This window comes from Diuraphis noxia, unplaced genomic scaffold (genome assembly GCF_037042655.1).
Source record: "Diuraphis noxia isolate RWA-SAM2 unplaced genomic scaffold, SU_Dnox_SAM2 contig0003, whole genome shotgun sequence".
Classification (NCBI taxonomy): Eukaryota; Metazoa; Arthropoda; class Insecta; order Hemiptera; family Aphididae; genus Diuraphis; species Diuraphis noxia.
Genome location: NW_028301713.1, coordinates 17053725 through 17072991, shown reverse-complemented (window position 1 = coordinate 17072991; position 19267 = coordinate 17053725). Strand labels below are relative to the sequence as shown.

General features: G+C 28.7%; 1 protein-coding gene across 1 annotated transcript; it reads right to left on the bottom strand.

Moving 5' to 3' along the window:
• Positions 1-8660: 8660 nt before the first annotated feature.
• Positions 8661-9375, bottom strand: LOC149056874 (uncharacterized). Its single transcript, XM_089223215.1, has one exon. The coding sequence runs from the start codon at positions 9276-9278 to the stop codon at positions 8661-8663; it is 618 nt and encodes a 205-aa protein (XP_089079341.1). The 5' UTR covers positions 9279-9375.
• Positions 9376-19267: the final 9892 nt, after the last annotated feature.

The following is a 19267-nucleotide window of genomic DNA, read 5'->3' as shown; positions in this document are numbered from 1 at the left end:
CGATTTTTTATTATAGTCATAGGACTACTGAGTCCGAATCGCGTTACCATAGTTATGAGCTAGAAATGTTAGCTATTAGAAATTCTATTAAGCGTTTCCGCGTATATTTACAAGGTATAAAATTTAAGATAGTAACCGATTGTAATAGTGTTGCACTGACGCTAAAAAAAAAAGATATAAACCCTCGAATCGCTAGGTGGGCCATGTTTTTGCAAAATTTTTTGTATGAGATAGAGCATAGGTCCGGGTCGCAAATGCAGCACGTTGACGCGTTAAGTCGTTGTAAGCATATTTTAGTAATAGAAGGTTGTACATTTAATCAGGCCCTTGCTATTAAACAACAAACTGACCCCGAAATTAGTTCTATTTCCAGAGAACTAGAACGCTCAGAACACCCACAGTTTGAATTACGTAACGGGTTAGTATATCGAAAAAATAATGATAGATTACTATTTTATGTACCGACTAGCATGCGTGACCAAGTAATCCGTTCCTGTCATGACGACATGTGTCACGTAGGAACAAATAAAACTATTGGGTTAATTAAACAAATTTACTGGTTTCCGAAATTAAGTGATCACGTTAAGACATATATTAGCAACTGTCTCAAATGTATTATATTTTCGCCTAAAAACGGTAAGGACGAAGGGTTATTAAATTTAATCGACAAGGGAGACAAACCATTTCAGACAATTCATATTGACCATTATGGTCCGTTAAACCAAACTTTTGGTCGTTTCAGACACATTTTGGTTGTGGTGGACGCATTTAGTAAGTTTTTAAATTTGTATCCAGTCCGCACAGTTGCCGCTAAAGAATCATGTTTACGATTAACACAATACTTTTTACACTATAGTAAACCGATCAAAATAATATCGGACCGTGGGTCATGTTTTCGTTCTGACGTGTTTAAAGAGTTTTGCGAGCGATATGATATTAAACATATAAAAACAGCAGTAGGTACGCCGTCGGCAAACGGACAGGTAGAACGATACAACAGAGGGTTAACGGTTATGTTATCAAAACTTATGCACGAGCATAGTCAAAATTGGAATGAATATTTGTATCAAATACAGTTTGCTGTAAATAATACTTTTAATAGATCGATACAAAATACACCTAGTAAATTATTATTTGGTATTGATCAAATAGGAGAGCCAACAGATTATGTTAGATTATACTTACAAGCGCTTAATGAAACTGAAAATGATCAACGTAATTTTGATAAAATTAGGCAAAATGCTCAGGAAAACATACGCATAGGACAACTAAATAATAAGGCTTACTATGATTCGACTAAACGACCGGCCATGCAGTACTCTGTCGGCGAGTATGTCATGATTAAAAATGTTGACACTACCCCAAATATTTGTAAAAAATTATTGCCTAAATTCAAAGGTCCATATAAGATAGATAAGGTCCTTCCCAATGACCGATATATTGTTTCTGATATTGAAGGGCACCAGGTGACCCAAATACCTTTGAATACAGTCGTGGCCGCGAGAGACATAAAACATTGGGTTAAACAGTATTAATTTTTTTTTTTTTGATTTTGTATGTTAAAAAAAAAAAAAATGTATTTTTTTTTTAAGTATTACCTACTAGGTACTATCAGTGAGTGTTCGCTTATTATTATTATTATTTAATTTTTATTGTTCTTATTTTATTTTCATTGTATACATGATATTATACTTGATCTGTTATTTTTTTTAAATTATTATGTTGTGTTATACGGATCGAGGACGATCCGAACGTCAGGATGGCCGAGCTGTAGTGTGATAAGTGATAGCCCTGCCTGCTCGTGCCGCCGAGGCGACGATTAGTTATTAGTGATTAGTCACTATAGACTGATTAGTCAGTCTTGTGCCGTCTTGTGTCGTGTGCGTGTGTCAGCGGAGTGTCCGGACTGCACACGCTCACGGGCACTAATTAGTTTTTGTCTTATAATATATTATTACGTTGTTTATTACTACTGTTTACTTATTCATTGTTATGTAAATGTTAATATTATTAAAATATAAAATATATAGATATATATATAATCGTGTCAAGTTTGTAGTAACGGCCGTCTATGCGTGGCCCTACATAAGTTATATTAGAAAATATAATTCGTGCTTCAACATGACTTCATTTGGTGCGAACAGAAAGAAAGAGTCGGGTTTTCAAACTACATTCAAAATTCAAGGACAAATTTATCACAGAATAGGATCTCTTCTTCCATATGATTGTGAATCATCATTTTTACAAATATATTTTATTGGTGATGATGATATACAATCACAACGTAGATGTTCGATCGTTCCCAATGTGCAACACGAAATAGTTCAATCTTTACAAAATTTTCTAAATGAACACAACGCATTAATAAAACTTTTCAAAACATCATTAGACAATATGCCGAGTGACGAATGCCAAATTGTACTTCGAGCCGACAAAATACCTTCAAGTGAACACGAAATACGTTTTAATTTACCAGTTGTAAATGAAGTAGCTGCTATAATTAATGGGAATGAATTTTCAAAACGCGATATTGTGTTACAAAAACGTAGTAATGAGTATGTAACAGTCCAAGAAACCCACAAATCGTATGATGCTTTACAATATCCATTGATGTTTTGGATGGAGGAAGATGGATATCATTTTGAAATATACGAAATGATCAAGCCATGTTTTCGATAGAAAATAAAAATAATAATGAAATTGAAGAATATCAATCAGGAAGATACATAAAATATAGTAACGAAGCAATTTGGCGAATTTTTGGTTTCAAAATTCATGATCGATATCCAAATGTGCAACATTTACATGTACACCTCGAAAATGGTCAACGTGTTTATTTTTCAAATTATAATGTAGAAAAAAAAGTTGAGAAACCACCTGAAACAACTCTAACAGCATTTTTTAGTATATGTCAGACAGATGATTTCGCGAAAACGTTATTATATTACGATATCCCAAAATATTTTACATGGGACAATTCGCAAAAAAAATGTAATCGTAGAAAACAAGGAATACGTCACAGTCCTGAGATCTGACACTCTTGGTCGAATTTATACAATACATCCAAGTAATTCAGAGTGTTTTTTTTGAGAATTTTATTACATAATGCTATTGGTCCAAGGTCTTTCGGATATTTAAGAACAGTAAATGGTATTACGTACAAATCATATAGAGAAGCATGTCAACAACTAGGTTTACTAAAGGATGATAAACATTGGGATGATGCATTAGCGGAAGCAAATGAAACAAAGAAGTCGAGTAGTATAAGATCATTATTTTCAATTATTTTGACTTCATGTAACCCATTGGATCCACAATCTTTATGGGAAAAATATAAAAAAAGTATGAGTGAAGATATATTATATCGGAATAAGAAATTAAATTGTTGTAAAGATTTAGATCATACAGATGAAATATTCAATGAAACTCTCATTATTATAGAAGATATGTGTTTAATAATATCAGGGAAAAATTTAAATCAATGGGGAATATAGATATTATCGATAATAGCGGAGAAATAAGATGCGTTATATTCGGTGATAATGTTGAAAAATTGTATGGTATTTTTCAGGTATTGTGTATATTTATTTTGTTAATGTGTAGTATCATAATAACAAGTATGAAATGATACTGTAAAAATCCATAATTTTTAGATACAAAAAATATACACTATAACTAACGGTTTCGTGAAAAAAACAAATAAAAAGTTTAATGATTCAGATCATGAATTTGAAATAATCTTAACAGAAAACTCTAAAATTATAGAATCGAAAGAAAATGAAAATATACCAAAAATTGATTTCAATTTTATTAAAATAAAAGATCTAGCTAATATAAAAAGCAATTCTTTAAAAGGTATTTCAAATATAATTTTCAAAAATATAAAAAATGAACAGACGAATCGTTATTTCCCCATTTCAGATATTATAGCGATAATCAAAAGTATAAAAGGAATAAAAATATCAACAAAAAATGGATTACAATTAAAGAGACAAGATATAATTCTTGTTGATGATTCACAATCTAAGGTGATGTTAATTAAGATATACAAATAAAATAACATAAAATACTGATAACATTTTACAGATATCATTAACATTATGGTCAGATCAAATAAATGATTTTGAAGGAGAAAAAGGTGATATTATTGCCATGAATAATATCAAAATCAATGAATTTAATAACATTAAAAACTTAAATTTAGTTCGTTCAACTATTGTTATTATAAACCTTAAAATACCAGAACAAAAAGAGTAAGTAAAAATGACTATAAATAAATAACAATTAATAACAAATTTACAATCATTTCAGTCTCGAAAAATGGTATAGCAAAGAAGGAAAATATATCAATGAAAATGAATTTAGAAACTGTTCAAGTCAGGATCAGAAAACATATGATTTCAAAAAATTCAAATCAATATACAATAGTCCAATAAATACCATAATTGGTAAGTTTATGAAAGACATTGTGAATTAATAATTGATAATAAACATTCCTTGTTCATTCAGATATTATCGCCAAAATCTATGACATCAAAAAAACCGAAAAAATTAGTACAATTCATAAGGAATTTGAGAAAAGAGAAATAATTTTAGTTGACAACAAAGATAATAAAGTATAAAGAATTTATACTTTGATTATTTATAAATTAAATTAAACTTAATTTAAAATTATAGATTGTTTTGAACTTATGGAACGAAAACATTGACGAATTTAAAGAAAAAAAAATGATATTGTATCAATAAAAAATGTCAAAATCGGAGAATATCACTATGAAAAAAATCTTTCATTAACAGCTCATTCCATAATACAAATAAATCCGAATATTCTAGAAGTAGAAATGTAAATATATTAAAAAATAATATGTTATATAATTTAAAAGAATGGTTCTTTTTAGATTCACTAATCATAATGAAGACCCAGGAATCGATGATACAGAAATGGAATTTTTCAACACAATACAAATTATAAAAAATATGGAAATTGGAACAATAATAAGTAAGAAGTATATAAAAATAATAAACCAAATCGTATAATATTTTATATTATTTATAATTATTTAATATTATTATATTTACAGATATTATAGCTGAAGTCATTGAAGTAAATGAAGTAATTCCTGTATTTTCACAAAAAAACAATAAAAACTTTACTAAAAGAGATATACTATTGGCTGACTCCTCAAAAGAAACAGTATTAAATTGGAATATTATAGATATATCGTTATTAAATGAAAAGAAAATAATGATAATGAAATTATTTCACAGATAATCCTGACGGTATGGAACGAAAAAGCTGTAAATTTTGTGGGAGAAAGTGGAAGTATTATTAAAATAGAACGAGGAAGAATAAATAAATTTTCGAATAATAAATATATTGGATTTTTGCCTACATCTGTCATCACATATGGTTCAATAACTGAAAAAGAAAAGTAAATGACACTTTTATTCAGTATATTATTCAAAATTTATTTAAATTGTTTTTGCTTACATAGATTTGAAACATGGTTATTATCTCAAGAAAATATTAATAAAAATAATACAATTAAAAGGAAAAAAGACGAGATTGAAGACAACGAACAGCCATGTTGTTCGAAATCGTTAAAATAGATGTGTCGATTTTCTTCAAATGAATATAATATAAATAATTTTGTAATTTTGGGTTAAAATACTATTTTCATATTTCTATTCATGGAAAGAAATTAAAAATTTTTTTTTTACTCACCGATAACCTCCGTTATTAATTTATTTTATTTGATAATTTGAATATATGTTATTATATCTTGTGCATGTACATACTGTTATAATTAATATTTTTTTAATTTGTATATTTAGTGTGTTTATTTATATGTTTGAGATATTTTTTTTGAACATTATGAAATGGCACATAAATCCAATATTCCATCAACCTGAACTATAGCGATTGTGAGGAGGGTATAATTGAACAAATAAAATTGAGTATATATCTCATAATCGAGGGGGGTATGGTTATAAATAAAAACAAGCCGGCGGAGCCGGGTTTTAGCCGCTAGTCTGAAATAAAAATAATATGTTTCATCTATAGTGTACAGTGGTGTGGTGGACTAAAAATATTCCAGAGGCAACCCCCCATATAGATGACCCACCCCACATGTATTTGCAGGTAAATAACTACAATCCTTGATACTCACCCCCCAATATTTGAAAAATCCCAGAGGCAATTGCCTCTGAAATTACTCTTTGCCACGCCACTGATAGTGTATAATATTATGTCTGTGTGCACGAATTTCAGTTGACTGTGATAGATGGTGTAGTCTAGTGCTAATAATTATATAAGTAGTTGAGTTAATAAAAAATAAAACAAAGGGTAAGTCATGGATGTCGCTCTGCTGTACAGTAGGTTACTGTAATGGATGGAATTAAATTTGAATGCAATGATAGGTATCATTGTATACGAAAAACGATTCTGAACGGAGATGATTTGTCAGTCTAGGATATATTATATTTAAATATTGTCATATATTCTATTTTGAAACAAATATTTTATTTTTCAATTAAGACCCATTTTGCATAAGGCATGGTTAATCAATCACTGTAGTTATCATAATTCATAATACCTTATATTACCATAGATATACGAATACCTGGTTTGAGGATAAATCGTTATCAATATGCGATTTCATAAAAATTTAAAACTCAAACGCTCAAAACATTTTTCCTATAATGACGCTTCAAATTTTCTCTATAGCTATTTGAAGCAAAACTTGTGGAAAAATTGGTGTTAAATTGTATAACCTTAGATATAAATACAAACAATATTATGTATTTTGAACTACAAAATAATTTGCAAATATTCATGGTTTTGACAAATTTTTGTCAATATTTGAAATTCAAATACTAATAAAAATTTAATTTGAATTTCCGGTGGACATTTTTTTTGTGATTAAGATTGACAAATTTGTAAGGAATCTTGTATTAAATTTTCAAATCTTAGATTTAAAAAGAAAATTTTTTATGAATTTCTAGCTTATAATAATTTGCGAATTTTCGTGATTTTTACGAATGTTGTCAAAATTTAAATTTAAATGCTTGTAAAAAAAAATGTGACTATACATTTCTTGTATTTTTCAACTGCTATTGTAAAAATATTTTAGGAGCCTTGTATTAAATTCTCAAATCTTAGAATTAAAAAAAAAAACTTTTATGAATTTCGATCTAAGATAATTTGAACATTGCCATAATTTTTATGTATTTAGTCAAAATTTGAATTATAAATGCTTATAAAAAAAATTTGTGACTATATATTTCTTTTGTTTTTCAAATGCTATTATAAAAATATTTTAGGAGCCTTGTATTAAATTTTCAAATCTTAGATATAAAAGGAAATTTTTTTATGAATTTCTAGCATAAAATAATTTACGAATTTTCGTGATTTTTACATAATAATATGTTGTTAAAATTCAAACTTTGAATGCTTATAAAAAAAAATTGTGACTATGTATTTCTTTTATTTTTCAACTTCTATTGTAAAAATATATTATGAGCCTTGTATTAAATTCTAAAATCTTAGAATTAAAAAGAAAAAGTTTTATGAATTTCGATCTAAGATAATTTGAAAATTGCCGTAATTTTTACGTATTAAGTCAATATTTGAACTTCAAATGCTAAAAATAAAAATCGTGCATATGTATTTTTATAATTTTTTAATCACTATAAGAATAACTTATGAGGAACTTTGTATTAAATTTTCAAGTATTTTGATAGGGCCATAAAAAATTTATCGACACCTCAAAAAAAAATTTTCAGAAAAATTGAAAATTTCAGTTGTTTATAAATACCTCAAAAAAAGTCGAAATATTTTGAAAATTAAATCATGTAAAGAAAATGCCAATATAAATAACTGGTAAAATTTTCAAGTATCTACGACTTATACTTTTTGAATAATAACAAATGTTTAAAATCGTTTGAGGATAAATCGTTATCGTTACACTATTTCGTAAAAATTTAAAATTCAAACGCACTTAAAATTTTTCCTATAATGATGCTTCGAGTTTTTTCTATAGCTACTTGAAGTAAAACATATGGAAAACTTAGTGTTGTATTTTTAATCCTTAGTTATAAATGCAAAAAATTTTATGATTTTTCAACTTAAAAATACTTGCAAATTTTTGCGTTTTCGACAGATTTCGTAAAATTTTGAACTGTAAACGCTTATTAAAAAAATTGTGACTTATGATTTTTAATTTTTTTTAGCTACAATAAGAACAAGTCATAAGTAACCTTGTATTTAATTTTTAAGTTTTTTTGGTCCTCCAACATTTTTTTACCGGCACTTCAAAAAAAAATTCTTAAAAAATTGAAAATTTCAGTGGTCTATAAATAACTCAAAAAAAGTCAAAACTTTTTGAGGTATTCGTTTAGTATGTGACCTACCGGTCGCGTGACCTACCGTATAGGGTGAACGTTTTGTATGCGTGACCTACCGGTCCGGTAATTAATTTAAAAACATACAAATTAAAAATTATATAACTAGACGTTATTTTATTATTACAGATAACGGATTATATTCAATATCAGTCAAAATATATTATTATTACAAATTACGGATTATATTTAATATTAGTCAAAATTAATTTAAAAATAGTTACAATTAAAAATTATATAATTAGGTTATTTCACTATTACAGAATATCAATATAAAAAAATATGCATAAAATTAAATTATGTTTGGCAATACACTTTTTGTACATCGCTTTTTTTTTTTTTTTTTTTTTCATTTCAGCTGATGTTCCATGCATTTTTCGAAGGATTTTAGTTTTTAATACTCCCCATGAACATTCAATTGCTTGTGTGTGAGCTCCAGTAGTTGGATCAACAAAATTTTTTGAATGGTTTACTGTTCTATGATCATAGCCTATATTTTTTAAATAAGAATATGCTCTCCATTCATCTGACATTATAATAGAACCAGGTAATATTTCTTTTTCGATAATCGGAATTAAAGTTTCTCTATCACGTTTTTCTACAACAAAAAATCTTCGTTCCAAATTATCTCCGATTTTACTACATAATCCGAATACCCAGGGTCCTTCTAGTCGACGACCATAATTTCTGTTTGATGTAGGTGAATTAGCTAGGTTTATTTGATTTTCTTGATCACTGTCAGAATGGAAGTCTGCTGAGTTATCTTGTACTTGTTCATGACGCAGATCACCTAGCAGCAGTCTTCCTCGGTTATACTTTCTTCTTCCTCTCAATAACGATTCATCAATTTGTACCACTATATTTTGTCCTCCCATCTTTTCACGTTTTTCAAATAATGAACAACACACGTCTCTACACAAATTAAACCAGTCAACAATGGTTGCATTTGAACGGCCCGTCAAATCAGAAACAGTTTTTATGGGTAAATCTTGTAAACCAATAATAAATAAGTTCTAGTATTTGGCCCAAACTGAGATTAGAATTGCATCGTGCATTAAGATCAGTGTATGTAAAAAATCCATTTGTTAATCGAATTGATTTATATGTCTGACATCCTTTTGTGATACATCGTATAGTGCTGATCTCTCGAATTTCACCCGTAGCCAATCTTTTTTTCCTCATGTACATCTTTGTTTCACCATGACATTTATGGCATAAATTAGTTTCGTTATTTTGTGGTAATAGTTTATTATTTTGTAAAAATTCTAATACTGTTTTTTCGGAAGAAATAATCGCATACAATTCGACTGCCAACATTTTAAAGTTTTAAACACGCGATATCGGATTGACGACAGAACAGGTACTGACAATATTGTCGATAATGTTAAAATGACAAAATATCTATTGGTAAAAACCAGTAAATATAATATAATATAACTATAAAGATAAGCAAGCATAGATTGTCTATATCTATAATATAGATAATCGTCTAGGTAGGTCACACACTAAACCCAGTAATACAGGTAGGTCACATACTAAATTCGATTTTCATCCGGTAGGTCACATACTAAACGAATACCCTTTTTAAAAATTAAACCGTATATAGATATAACTAACATAAACATTTGGTGAAAATTTCAAGTATTTACAGTGATTAGTTTTTGAATTACTACCATATAAAAAAATCGATTTGGTCGAAAACTGGTTTTGCGTAAAAATTCCCGCTTTTCTGTCATTTTTTTGTTGTTTTTCTCGATTTTTTTTAAAACTGTTGGAAAATGTTTACTTTTGACCTCTATAATGCACCAAGGATATTCACTTTTACATCATAAACCACCCCCAAAGTTTGAAATCGAAGCATTATTTCGAATAGTTATGCTGTACACAGACACAAAAACAAAACACACATCATTGTAAAATCAATACATTCATCACTTCGTTCAGAATCTAAAATAATAATTAATATGCCTCTAAATCTGGGATAGCTCATAACTTATAATTATTGTCACATATATCCAGAGCGACGGCAGTGGCGCGAAGCTAAGTAAAAAAACCCCGAAGCGGTCTCTACCCGGTAGAGTCTACCGTAGTACATTACACGAGCCAGAGTTTGCCCATTGAATGTGTGTAAATTTTCCCGTTTTCTTTAGCCAGGGCTACAGACCTAATGAATGAACGGATTGGTCTGTTTGTTGTATCAATAGATCGGGCACGATTTGTAGATTATACCTTTGTCATTTTCGAAAAAAATTGTTGAATAATAACGAATATATTAGCAAAAAGTCAAGTATTTTTGAAGCAAAAAGATATTGTGCTCGACCGTTTTTAATTATTACGTAATATGTTATAAAAAAACTACTGATATCCCAACAAAAACACTTCGTCGACTCCGTGTAAAAAATTGCTAAGTAAAAAAAAACTAGTCATCTATAAGACTTCAGCATTATAAAGCTGTGATATCAAGAATAAATGCTTAGTAAATTAAATTTTAAATTAATTGTTCTATCTCAATCATTTATTTACTTGGCTAGAATTTATATATTTCGACAAATAAACATGTCTATTCATAACTAGAATATTTAAAAAATTTCAATGACAAATGATACTAAATTTGTTTTATAAAAAAGTCTTAGTTATTAATTTATAAAGAAAATAAATTCTAGCCAAGTGATTGAGATAGAATCAATTAATTTAAAATTTAATTTACTTAGCATTTATTCTTGATATCACAGCTTTATAATGTTTAAGTATTATAAATTACTAGTTTTTTTCAAATTGAAGTTATCTTAGCATTTATTTATGATATCACATATTTATAATGCTGAAGTCTTATAGATGACTAGTTTTTTTTACTTAGCAATTTTTTACACGGAGTCGACGAAGTGTTTTTGTTGGGATTATTTTTACGCATATTATTTTTTAAAACTTATAATTATTGTCACATATATTATTTTTACACATAAGATTTTTTAAAACTAAAACTTATTTTCATATACATTATTTTTACACATATTATTTACATATTTGTTACATATTATTATTTACACATATTATTTTGAAAACGACTAATTTACCAATCAACCAATTCACCAAACGACCAATTGACTGTACCCCAAATTAAATAATTATTAAAAATTAAATCAACTTACCTTTTCCTATAATCGACAAAGGATATCCGATAATAATTAATAAGTGCATAATATATTTTATAATAATTATAAAATATTCATCAAATGTTATAATCAAAGTGGAAAATCAAGTGATTTATTTGAAATGTCTGCAATGCATTTTCAAGTTTTCGGTAGAATATTAATTTCGAAACATAATAATTGGGGTAGAAAAATCATTTGAACTTAATTTGAAATAGAGTTCTTAGTTATAAAATATTCATACTTTTATGTCTACTATTGGGCCTTGCGTAGAGTTAAACATTATAAATACATAGTTTAAGCCATTTAAGGTTAATAGTTATTTATAATCAGTGTTGAGCCCAGAAAAACACGGTTTTATCAAGATAAAGATAAAGATAAAAAACTACAAATCTATCCAGATAAAGATAAAAATGAAGAAATCCAAAATTATCTATTTAATAGATAAAAGATAAACATAATTTATCTTGAGAAAAAGCAGATAAATTATTAAATAACAATTATTTCAAATTAAAATTGTACTAGAAGTCTAGTAAAATTTAACAGACTTATAACAAATATAACATTTATAGTATTTGTTTAAGGCAAATGCCTAATATTGTAGTGTAGCTTCTATAATTTAAAAATTATTTTTTTGTTTAGAATAAAAAAAAAACATAGGTACATTTTGCTATCTACATACAGTTTATTTTTAAATCTCATAAAAGTTTTTAATTTTATAACTTAATATATTCAATTTTAACTATGTTTGATCTCTATTAACAAGACAATATAAGATGCACAAAAAAAAAATATATATGTATTGTTATATAACCATTAGGTATTGCTCAAATTAATAATCATAACCTGACATGCTAGTTGTCGGACGTCTGCGTTTATACAAATACTATTTTATAATAATATAAGTTTTATTTTATTTATATTATGTGATATTATTATGAACATATTTTATATTGGATAATATATTAATATAATATACTCTAATGTTATGTCCATCGTTAGTAGGGTTGGGATTTTATTTTTTTTAACTCGCGGGACACACAATTTTTTTAAATGTAATATTGTAAAAAATCGGGATATTGACGTCCCGCTTTATTAAAAAAACAGGAATCGGGACAAAAAAAAAAAATTGTAAATTGATTAGGTATCTATCTTAGTATCTATAATAAAGTAAAACAATTATGAAAAATTATGGATATTCTTAAATTAATACAACTGATACAAATTAATAACAATATTATATAATACAAATTCATAATACTGACATAGGTAAATGTATATAATAACGTGTTCTATACTATATGGTGATAAAACATTACTAACAATTTTGGTGGCCTTTTTTCTACAACATCGATATTTTGGAGTTAATTTTGAATCAGGAAATAATGAATGAAATAATGTTCCAGCATATTCGGCCGAGTTATAACTATGTGCGTGTTTAACAGTATGGTAAATTAAAGCGGTTTCAGCAGCAGATACTTGATCTTCTTCCGTGGATAATGGAATATATGAAGTTATGGTAGAAATACGTTTTGATTGATTTTTTACAAATTGGGAGTGTTTTATTGTTTGTTCATGTTTTTTTAAATCATTTTCACCTCCATGCGATATTGAGATATTACAACGACAAAATTTACAATGGGCTTGATATTCATTTTGGGCAGTTATTATCCATGCATAATTTTTAAGCCAATTATTATTAAATTTCACTAACCTTTTAAATTTTTTCTTAGGTGGTGACATATTTTTATTTACATCGTTGTCATCACAGCTAGATTCAGACATTTTTTCACCTATAGGTATTACTTATACAGTTACACCTTATACGGCTAGATATTGACGATACGCGCGAAAAGACTATACTAACAGTAATGCACATGACAAAATAAACAGGTATGACAGCAACTTTGTGATACGCACAAAATGGCTGACGCTTTGCTCCTTATCAGTACGTTTGTTATCATTCACAATTCACAAACCCCTTCGAACGAACTCATCGGCATTTTATAAATAAGTGCGAAATCTAATTTATAAAATTACTAGGTACAAGTCTTTAGTAAAAATATTAAATAAGAATTCGAAGAGTAATGATGAATTTCGAAAGACACTTTTAATTTTTCAAAATATATCACTTTTATCACAAAACGAATTATGCATATTTGATAAGTCTTGTGATCAATTCTCGACCTATGAGAAGTGGAGAATAACGTACGCCATATTTGCGCAGAAAATCATCAGAATGAAATATTGCTGTCATACCATTATTTTGTCATGGTAATGCATAGTTTTCTATATTGGCCATGTAATATAGCAAAAATGTAAAAGTCGATAAGATAGTTAGTACATAGTAATAGTCTATACGATAAGATTAAACTAAAACGATAGCCGTAGGCAGGTATTTCCTATAATCTTTATTCTTTAAAAAGTAATTATAGTTATAAAATCTAAAAACAAATCAATATTGTTTTAATGTTAGATGCTACAAATATTTTGTTCCAAGTAGTTGTAAAAAAATCGGGACTTTCTTGTCCCGCTGGCTTGTAAGACAGGACACGGGACAAAAACTTAAAAAATTCATAAAAATCATGACATACGCATCCCGCGAAACATTGAAAAGGGACGCGGGACAAGTATGTATATTAAAAATCGGGAATGTCCCGCCAAATCGCGACGTATCCCAACCCTAATCGTTAGTAATAGAAATATTATTGTTTCTGTATTTGTTGTTCTTGTAATTTTAGTGGCTCAGACACAGTCACACAGTATCCGGCAACTAGAGGCGAAAAACTGTATCGTCTGAAAGCACTCTTGGTAAAACTCGTGGTAAACAAAATTATTAATAGAATCACAATATTATAATTTATAAAATACCTATAAATTGTTAACTACCCATGCGATCGAAAATAGTACAATATAGTAATAAGTAATTATCAGACACAAAAATAAAATATATTAAAAATAATTTTTTCTACATAAAATATCTAGATAAATTTTAGCAGATGACTGAAATTTTTATCTAAGATAAATAAATAGACTTACGTGTATCTATAATAGACAGAAAATACCCGATAATAATTAATAAGTGTATAATATATTTTATAATTATAAAATATTCATCAAATTTTATGATTAAACTGGAGAATCAAGTGATTTACTTGAAATGTTTGCAATGAATTTTCAAGTTTTTCGGTAGAATATTTCGAAAAATAATTTGAACTTAATTTGAAGTAGAGTTCTTAGTTACAACCACGATTTAGAGAAGATAAGGTGACGCCAATCTCGTATCTCTCAATGTTACAATATCGACGCAAAAAATCGCGGCAGTATGGTAGTTCAGAATTGATCACCAGAGTACGCTACCATTCGCACGAAGGCCGACTTTTATACGAGTCGTAATCGTAATGTAGATTATTTATATTTAAATTTTATTTATTTTAATTGTTATTCAAATGTCAATAATGTGCATGCCAATATAATATATTTTATGTTATATTGTATAGGTTATTAAAATACATAATTGTTTTGGAATCGTGTACCAATTATTATGCAAAAATTGTAATAATATATGGTATTCACTATTCAGCCATATCGTACAAATATATTGATTTAAATAAAATGTATGATATTTATATATTCATTTCTTAATTGATACATATATGTACAAAAATGGAATTAGTAAATAGGTACAATTTAGTACAATAGGTAAAAGGTACTGGTACTAGTTCAAACTGCTAATAAAAGCTCAAATATACTGCTACTACCTACTAACCCAAGTCCCAAGTTACTTGGGCCAGTTGGGCCAAGTAGGTACGCCCAAGTCCCAAGTACCCAAACAAAAAAACTTTATTATATTTATATAGGTACCCATATTATAAAATATAAGGAAAAAAAATTAAATATTAAGTATGATGTAGAGAAGATAGATCTACAATAGAGAATTGAATATATTATCAATTAAAATAATTATATAATATATACTCTATTCAAAATGAGATCATTACCAGTGTTGGGACTATCTAGATAAAATTATCTAAAAGATAATCTAGATAACGTCAAAATTATCTTTAATCTTTTATCTAGATAAATCCAAAGTATCTTTATCTTATACTTATCTTTTTGAATTATTTCTGTCGATAGATAACAGATATTAAATCAAGCAAATTGGTGATTTATTTTTTAATTTTAGTTTTTTTTTTTCGTTTAAATGAGAATAATAAGATTTCATTATTTTATTAGCCATTTATCATAATCATCTTAATAATAGAATAATAATTGAAATATGTGAACTGTGACGGGGTACTAATAATAGCAATAATTGAATATTGCTTATTATAAACGAATTCGATAACGATGTATGTCTTCAATCGATCATTGGAAAAACCACTAGTACAGCCAGAATATTAAATTCGTTGAACCAGACGGATTTTTGTAAATACGAATGTTATTATCTTCATACAACTTAATGTTAACTTAAACAACCAAATTAAATTCAGTTAAAAAATTATGAATAATGCAAGGCCACTTAGTAAGAATCAATTGTACAGATATTAAGATAATATAGGTAGGTATTAATAAATAATAGGCAATTTAAATTAATCTACATCAGCTGTTAATCATTTATTTACCTATTAACTTTAAAGAATATTCCATCGAACCTTAAACCATTAAATAAAAGAGTTGTTTTAAAAAGATAGCCAAGAGTTAGACCTTAAATTTTATTTTAAATAATTATCTTTTATCATTTTATTTCATCTAGATAACTGAAAGATTATCTTTTATCTTTATCTTAGATAAATCTTTAGTCATTATCTTTATCTTTAATCTAGATAAAAATATTGGTTATCTTTCCCAACACTGATCATTACTCGGCGGCCTAGTTGTGCGCATGGGCGTGGCTTTGTCCCGTGGCAGCGCCTGACGCGCCGCCGCTGACGGGAGCGTCGCATTAGTTTAGTATCAATCGTCGATAAGTTCAAATAATTTAAAATGCATTGGCGTATATTATTATAAGCCACTCCGTCACGCGACGTGGTTTACTTACCCACACTAATAATATTATGTTTTGTTTTATATACTTAGGCCCATAGGCGTGCGTAGACTTTGACCGCAAGGGGGGCCCTTAAAAAGGTCCGAACTAAAGATTCTTGTGTGATGATAATTGATTAATTAATAATATAATAACTTAATCACATTTATATTTTATTTATACTATTAGATTAAAACTGGCTTCACTTTTTTTTTGTAAAATCTAAAACTTTCGCTGTCTAGTATAATATACATATCTATGCATTTATTAAAGAAAAAGCCAGAGGCCGCAGAGGGGGCCGCCGCCCCCCGCCCCCCCCTGTGCGCACGCCTATGCTTAGGCCATATGAATTATGAAGTAAATATAATTTATAATATTAATTTGTTTATTAACATGCTATGCATAAATTAAAAATTATCATCAATATCATTATTACAATTTAAATTTAAAAATATATACAAATACAAATGTCAAATATAAAAAATATCTTCAATATCATTATAACAACTTAAATTGAAAAATATATAATTTACAGTTAATCATCTGAAGAATCTGAAGTATCACCAGTTATTGTGAGGATGCAGGGTTCAATTTGGGTCAATTTGTCTTCTTCCGTCTTGACGTGTTGGATAAAATTTTGCCAATTCTCGCTACTGACACGTTCAATTGCCGTGTTCAAAAGTACCCTAACGTCATCAATTTTGAATGTCGTGTTGTTTTTCTTGACATAACTCTTCACCATTGCCCATGCCAATTCTATTGGATTCAATTCACAGTGGTACGGAGGTAACCTTAATACAGTATGATCTGCATCTTTAGCCATATTGTCGACAACGTAAGAAACATATCTCCCCTTGATCTCCTTTACCTTCGCGAGTAGTTGTGGCTTAAACATAGGTCTATCAATGACAACGCCTTTTGATATTAGCCATGACAAAATGTCTTGTTTTTTTGAAGAGCTCGTTGGTATTCTTTCTGTCCTTACTGAGTGGTACGGGGCATTGTCTAACACAATCACCGAATTTGGATCGAGACGAGGAATTATGGACTCGAACCATTCATGGAAATTGTCGCCGTTCATCTCGTCGTGGTAGTCAGCACTGTTCTTCTTGGACACAAAACACAACAAACCGCCTTCTAAGAAGCCGTTATGTGACCCAATATGTAATACAATGAGCCGTTGACCCTTACCAGTCGGGTTTGTTGCGCCAGTTGTTAAACCTCTATTAAAGGCGTTGTGTTTTGATTGAATAGTTTTGTCGACCCACAGTTTTTCTACACAGTTGCCTGCATTAATCCAGGTTTCATCGAAATAATACACGGTACGACCTTCTTCTCGATATTTTCGAATATCATACAAAAAGTTCTGACGCCAAACAAGTAAATCTTCCCTCTCTGTTAATACACTGCATCTCTTCCTTTTTGTGAATACAAAGTCCAATTTTTTTTATCGTAGTATACAATGTTGTCTGTTTGAAGTCTGGAAGAGCCGGATCACTGTTCACTGCTTCCGAAATTTTATCGATTGTCAGCAATTATTTTTTCATCCAAAAACCATGAACTTTTTGGCGTAGTGCATTTCTGTCCAAGTCATCAATTTTATCGAACAGACTCTTTTTGCTACGTATCTTGTTAGGAGATGAAACAGTTCCGGTAGTTTTGTATTCGGAAATTGTAGTACAAACAGAATTATAGCCAATACCCAACGTTCGAGAAATGTCATTCATTAACTCTTTATACGGCATATTTGGGTTTTTTGATTTTAAATCCTTATATAAATTAACTATCATGGTTTTTTGACGACTCATTATCTACTAAAATATTTTTTTTTTAAATGTCATTATTGTAAATTTTAATAGTTAGGTGTGCGCGATTATTATTTTTTTAAATAATCATTTGCGTATTGATTAATCAATTATTCGATTATATTATAAAATTAATCGACTGTTGATAATTTTATAATCGCATTACACGATTGCAAAAACCATTGATAATTTAGAAAAATTCCCTTTTAAAAGTAGAAAATTATGATAATATTTATTATATTTTAATACAGCGGATACAAGAGGCAAATGTTAAATAAACAATTAATAAAATGAAAATTTATAATATTTTACTCACTTTTCCTTGAACATTCCTTCTTTTTGGAGAAATAGTATCGTTCATGTTTTCTGGTTCAAGAACATCATCTGAACGAGCACTCATTGTAGATATTAACGTTAAAAATGTAAGAAAAACGATAAAAAACAATTGGTGTTTTCGTGGAGATAATAATAACGGAGGAACTACGGAGCTGGTGTCGACGTAGAGAGTGGAGCACAAATGCAAAGATATGTGAAATGTACAGCAACATATGGCGATGCACATCCAGATGTAGATTTAAAGGACACATTCCAGAGTAGGTAACCCGCCATTATATGAGTATACCCACATTTCTGGACAAATTATTTTTTACAGGCGACGCATGACGCGCGCACGCACATACACCCTGACAACGCATGACGCACGCACGCACAGGACAGGCCACCGTAGCCTTGGTCACGTGATCGATGCTTGTAGGCGGAGTCTGACCGCCGCGCCGCCGGACGAAAACTGGTCGCCGCCGAGTAATGATCTCATTTTGAATAGAGTATAGATAATAATAATTAATAATACTTATAAATTAATAATATTCTATTTTTAATTCTCA

Coding starts and splice junctions, on each gene's coding strand:
- LOC149056874 (XM_089223215.1), bottom strand. CDS start 9,278: ATGGGAGGACAAAATATAGTGGTACAAATTGATGAATCGTTATTGAGA.